The following is a 5,946-nucleotide window of genomic DNA, read 5'->3' on the forward strand; positions in this document are numbered from 1 at the left end:
GCTGTGTGAATTGTACCCTAACTTCTCGCATCTCGGAGGACTCCCTTTTGAGTCCGCAAGCAAACACATAAAGCAAACACATAAATCACTGTTTTTGACTCTTACTCCTCTCTCCCTGATTGATTGATTAAATTCCTAAATGAATTTCTCTTCCTTTGAAAGTCCCACATCTTTTTGGACGACAGTGATCCTGAGCCTACCTCATTCTGCAGATCTGTCCGAGTTCTACGGCCACAGAATCTTCTTTTTTCTTCTTGTTGTTGTCCCAGGACCGCGTGTCGACGTCCGATAGTTGGCCGTGCTCCGAGTCACTGGTTCGGGCGCCACTGTTGATTGCCTTGGTGGGTTACTTAGTCTAGGGGTTGTAACCCACCCTGCAGTTCAGTTATTTCAGGGTCCCGGAGAGGCACTATCTGGAAGATATGAGCTGAGAGAGAGGAATGAGGCTATGCTAAGTTTGTCAGAGCCTCCGTTTATTAGAGATGAGGTACAGCTTATATAGGGTAAGGAGTTGGGGGGTGGGCACAGGGGCCTAGGCTCTTGCCGCGTGGTTCACGTTGGTCACGGGGTCCTCGTTGGTCACGTAGGCCAGGAGTTCACAGGTTGACACACCTAGTTCTCTAGATAGTTTGGATTGTGGGGCGGGTTCCGCTAACAGATAGCTCTCCATCAGCCAATTTGGGTGTGGGGTAGGCTCTGTCAATAGAACGATTCCTAACACAATTATGGGTACGGGGTTCTCTGCAGACTCCCCAGGGTGATGGTTCCTGCAATGATTTTAGTAGGAAATTGGCTACTGACACCAAGCTGCCTTCCTTGGCCCTCAGAAGCTGAGAGTCTGTTTGAAGATATAGAATGAAATCATAAAAATCAATTTGACAAATTATCTGCTCACCTGGATAATATCGAATACAAGTAAAGCAATAGGAATTTTAAGTTGGTTGGGAGTTCAACTCAACAAACTCATGTAAGTAGCAGGATTTGAACAAATCACAAAGACTTTCTAGAATGATGACATTCTAGAAAAAGCCATTCCCGAGCAGCAGCTGGTGCTAGGGGAAGAGTCGAGCCTGATGGGTGAGGTACAGTGTGTCAGGGGAGAGGCAGGCATTGAATCTTCAGGTCATGGTGATGAGCCAGCTTAAGCTATGCTAAGGACAGTATAAACTGAAGAGATTCAACTAAGCAGGCAAGAGAAAGTCTCCTCATGTCTTCATCTGTTTTCTGTTGCTGCCACAAAAGTCCAGAGGCTAAGTTCTTTATAAATTAAAGGCTTATCCAGCTCATAATTGTGAAATTTGACAGTCTAAGATCAAGCCTTCAATTTTCCCAGCCTCTGATAGGGACCCTTCTTGTGTGTCACAATACAATAGAGAACAGGAAAACCGGTCAAATGCAGAAGATGCTAACCATGTGGAGTGGGCCTTGTTTTATAATAATCCATTCTCTGAGAATCCAGCACTCTCTGTAAGACCAGCATTAACCTATTCTGTGGATCTACCCTGAAGACCCAATGCCTCTCATTAGGATCCAGACTGGGGTCTTAATGTTGACATTCTTTTGCCCAGTGGTAGAGATAGAAAGAGGAACTAGACCCTCCATACTTAAAATCACCAGTACTCTATAGTGTCATATTAACACTTCATTTTTCCTTAATAAATAAACTATATGTTATTGTGTTATTATTTTGGGGAGTGTTATTTCAGTAACATTTTAAACATAAGTATTTTTCTAGGTGTGTGCTACATCACATCCTTTTTATTGGCTTCTGGGAGTAAACTCAGGGTATCATGCATGCCAGACAAGCACTCTGCCAAACAAATGCATCCTCAGCCCATAGAGGAGGGACCTTTAGGATGTACCTCCCCCACTTTCTTTGTTCTCCTCTGCTCTTCCTTTTCTTATCATCACTATCTTGGCCATCACTATTGCCTCCTCCTTTCTTCTTCTGAGATCTGCCTTATGAATGGATCAATGTATCTGTCACAGGAGTGGGTTTACGTCTGTCTGTGTGAATATATTTCTAATTGTGTCACACACCTGTTCATGGGAGCAGAGGCCAGATGAGGGTGCCAGGTGTCCTCCTCGATCAATTCTGCTTATTACTTTGAGGCAGGATCCCTCCCTGAAACTGGGTCTTGATGTCAACAAGTCCCAGAAATCCTATCTTCACTGTCAAACACTGCTCTGAAGTCATAGGTATGCATGACTTATATGCATGTTCTGTCTTGTTATATTGGTGCTGAGAGCCAAACCCTGGTCATCACAACTGAGGCCAAGTTCTCTTATCTGTTGTACCCAAATTACAGTGTTTACAAATGATCTGTATTGTATAGTCTGTCTGTCTGTCTATCCATTCATCCATCTACCTACTTATTTACTTATCTATCCATCCATCCATCCATCCACCCATCTACCCACTCTCTATCTATTTTTATTTTCATCATCATCATTTTGTGTGTGTTTGTGTGTGTGTTTAAATGGTCCTTATGCATGTCTGATATCTGAAGAAGCTAGAGGACATCAAATCCCACGAAGTTGGCATTACAGGCAGTTGTTAGCTATCTGACACGGGAGTCGGGACTAAACTCTCTGCAATAAAGAGCCACCTCTCCAGCTCCAACTATTACATTTTGAGTTACGATATGATAGAAGTGGGTCATCTCTCAAAAAGCATACCTCAATAAATTTGAAAGAGTAACAGATTCTTATCATTGATGTGCAGACCAGCTAACATCAAGACTGGTCCCTGTCTCTGCTCTTGTAGTCACTGCCTTCCCACTATCCTGACACACCATCAACCACACCTGTGTTTAAACATCAGTTAGGTGCAGCAGATGGAATCCAAGCTTGCTTTTGTGTCAACATTGAGTTGGCTAAATTTCATCTACATTGTTGATCTCGTCTGAGAATTGTTAGTTCATTGTTGCATAAGAATCAGTAGTGTGACCCCCATCTAAAAACATAAATATATCAACATCAAACATGTATAGAGCTTTATCTTGGCATTGTCCCCAAACAACACTGGGCACTGACCATTTTCATAGCCTTTCATTTCTATTAGCTGCAGTGCAATCTAGAGAGAGGAAAGGTTACAAGAGGATTGGGGTGTTGTTTGCAAACTCCTCACCATGCTCCTCAAGGGCTCTCAGCACTGCAGGGTTGTCATGTTCCTGGGACCAATTCCCTGTAGATGCCCCGATGGTTGCATGGCCAGGCATTTTTAAAAATGTCCAAACTGCAGTCATGACTCAAATTCAGGACCACTACTAGGTGACTATCACTTTCCCTTCCCTTGTAAACCAGTGGGTAGATCAGGGCCGTTCTCTGTGAATGTTGTCAGAAGGCATTGGACAGCTTTGGTGACAGAAAGCATGGTTCTTCATTGAGAGTCCAGAGATAAACAGCCAGTCTCAAGACTATGGGCATGTAACTACATGTATCTCTGCATCCACATCTGTATCTATCTCTTTTATTTATTTATTTATTTTTTTTGAGATAGGGTCATGAGTAGCTGAAGTTGTCTTCAATTTAGATGTGTAGCCAAGGATAACTTTTGATCTCTGGTCTCTGTCCCCCTAGTGCCAGGATTATAAACAAGTGTTGCCCTGTCTCCCTACTCTACAGTGCTGGTGTACTGATTAGGAAATCCAACCAATCAGTGTAGACCCTAAATGTCTGGTGAATTAACCCTTCACCTCTTAGGTCCTCAAAAGGAAGGGTGGCCAGGGGAGGGTTTCCTATTTACCAGTCTGTGTTTAGTTGTTTCACAGTGTAACAACAACGTCTGCACTGACTAACCACAACCCTGGTGTCCTTATCTTGGCAGCTTCGAGAAAAATATGGAGACGTGTTCACAGTGCACCTGGGACCGAGGCCCGTGGTCATGCTGTGTGGGACAGAGGCCATAAGGGAGGCTCTGGTGGACCAAGCTGAGGCTTTCTCTGGCAGGGGGACAGTTGCTGTGCTTGAGCCAATTGTACAAGGATATGGTGAGATACGGGACAGGGTGAAGTGGCAGATGTGGTCCAGAAATTTGTGTGAGAAGTGGAGCCTGAGCTGCGGGGAAGGACTCAGGGTCTTTGAACTTCTGTTGTAACCCATCAATTTTCCACTATGTTCTTAGGTGTGTTCTTTGCCAATGGTGAACGCTGGAAGACCCTTAGGCGATTCTCTCTGTCCACCATGAGAGACTTTGGGATGGGAAAGAGGAGTGTGGAGAAGCAGATTCAGGAGGAGGCCCGATGTCTGGTGGAGGAGCTGAGGAAATCCCAGGGTGAGTCCCAGAGAATGGGTAGAAAGGAAGATGGTGACATAGTGACCTGAGTACAGAATCTAAGAAAGAGAAAGAGACATACAAGGGTAGAGAGACAGACAGACAGACAGACAGACAGACACACACACACACACACACACACACATCCACACGATGTATGGGGAGAATGAGATAAGGGCAGAGGTGGAAAAACAAGGGCAGGGAAAGGAATGTCAGATATATTATGTCTAAAATAACTCAGAAATATGTACTGACCATAGTGGTCACTTCTCTTCAGAAAATCAATCTGTGATTTAATTTTCTGTCAACTAAAGATGACTGGTGTACACTAGTCCTCTCCGAGCTCCAAAAGTGAGGCAAGATGGTCATATGTTCAAGGCCAGTCCTTTCTATGTTTTCAGGTCCTGTCTTACAATGTGGCTGTGGCTGTGGCTGTTTGTAGAGCTATATACACCTATGAGTATAGCACCATATGAGTGGGCATGATCCTGCATGTTTGTAATTCCAGCACACCAGCGGAAAGGCAGGAGACTGAGAGTTTCAACGTCCTCTTCTATTGCCCATGGAGTTCAAAGCCACTTTGACTCAACCATTGTAGTTGCTCCCTATCCTTGCCTTCTACCCCCACGGCCTTATAAAAGACAAATGTGGACTCGAGATCCAAGGGAAGGGAGCTGGAGGACCTGCAGACATGGTCTAAGCCAGGAACTGTGTTTTCTTCCTTGTGGATGTGCTGGTGAGCAGAGTGGACACAGAGGCTCAAGAGAGTTTGACTTTCGTAGAACTCAAAGGAAGCCTGGGTACTTTAAGGTTTGATATATCAAGGGCACATTGGTGACAAGACCGTTGTTTGCACCTCCACTTCTTTACACGGGGTATTTGTCATCTCTTATTGACCTTTCTCAGGAGATCTGAGAGGTCAGTGCGGAGGGGGAGGGAAGAAAGGTTCAGAGGCTGAGAAGAATGAACTGGACAAAGAAGTGAGAGATGGAGAGACCCAGAGGAAGAGAAGTGAGAGATGGAAGGACCCAGAGGAAGAGAAGTGAGAGATGGAAGGACCCAGAGGAAGAGAAGTGAGCCCCCAGGCTGAGAGTGAAGCTCTTGAGCCCCAGGCAAGGATCCACACAGGAATAGAAAACACAGACAAGCCAGCCCAGGGTGAATGGTAGCAGTTGCATTATACTGTTAGACTGACAACAGTTTTCCAACCACCAGGGTCCATGACTGAACCTGGCACTCAAACGCAGCAGGGGCTGATGGCTTCTGGCATACCACAGAGCTCAAATGTGAGAGGAAGGGTGGAAGAAGTTAGAGAAGGGATGGAGGAAGTCAGAGAAGGGATGGATGAAGTCAGAGGAGGGATGGAGGAAGTCAGAAAAGGGATGGAGGAAGTCATAGAGGGATGGAGGAAGACAGAGAAGGGATGGAGGAAGTCAGAGGAGGGAGGGATGGAGGAAGACTGGAAGATGCACATGAACTGTGCAGGACTTGGAAATTCACACGGCCATCCCTGAACCCTTCTCTGCACCATTCCCTCCAGGGGGAGTTAGCTATCAGCTCAGAGTCAGGATGCTGTCCTTGGAGGAGGTGCAGTGTGGAGACTGACTACACACACTCCACTTCTCTGTCCCAGCATCCTAGCTCTAGTCATGATTAGCTGAGTTTCCTTG

General features: G+C 45.4%; 1 protein-coding gene across 1 annotated transcript in view; it reads left to right on the forward strand.

The window, feature by feature from the left end:
- Nucleotides 1-269: 269 nt before the first annotated feature.
- LOC101985318 (cytochrome P450 2B19-like) overlaps nt 270-5,946 on the forward strand; it is a gene marked incomplete at its 5' end in the record, with an annotated part of 11,085 nt that continues 5,408 nt past the window's right edge. Inside the window, 4 exons of the mRNA XM_013355333.1 lie at nt 270-341; nt 3,830-3,992; nt 4,127-4,276; nt 5,183-5,256. Of these exons, the coding sequence (XP_013210787.1) occupies nt 270-341; nt 3,830-3,992; nt 4,127-4,276; nt 5,183-5,256 (459 nt within the window). The remainder of the gene's footprint in view (nt 342-3,829; nt 3,993-4,126; nt 4,277-5,182; nt 5,257-5,946) is intronic.

Source organism: Microtus ochrogaster, unplaced genomic scaffold (genome assembly GCF_000317375.1).
Source record: "Microtus ochrogaster isolate Prairie Vole_2 unplaced genomic scaffold, MicOch1.0 UNK115, whole genome shotgun sequence".
In the NCBI taxonomy this organism is placed as follows: domain Eukaryota; kingdom Metazoa; phylum Chordata; class Mammalia; order Rodentia; family Cricetidae; genus Microtus; species Microtus ochrogaster.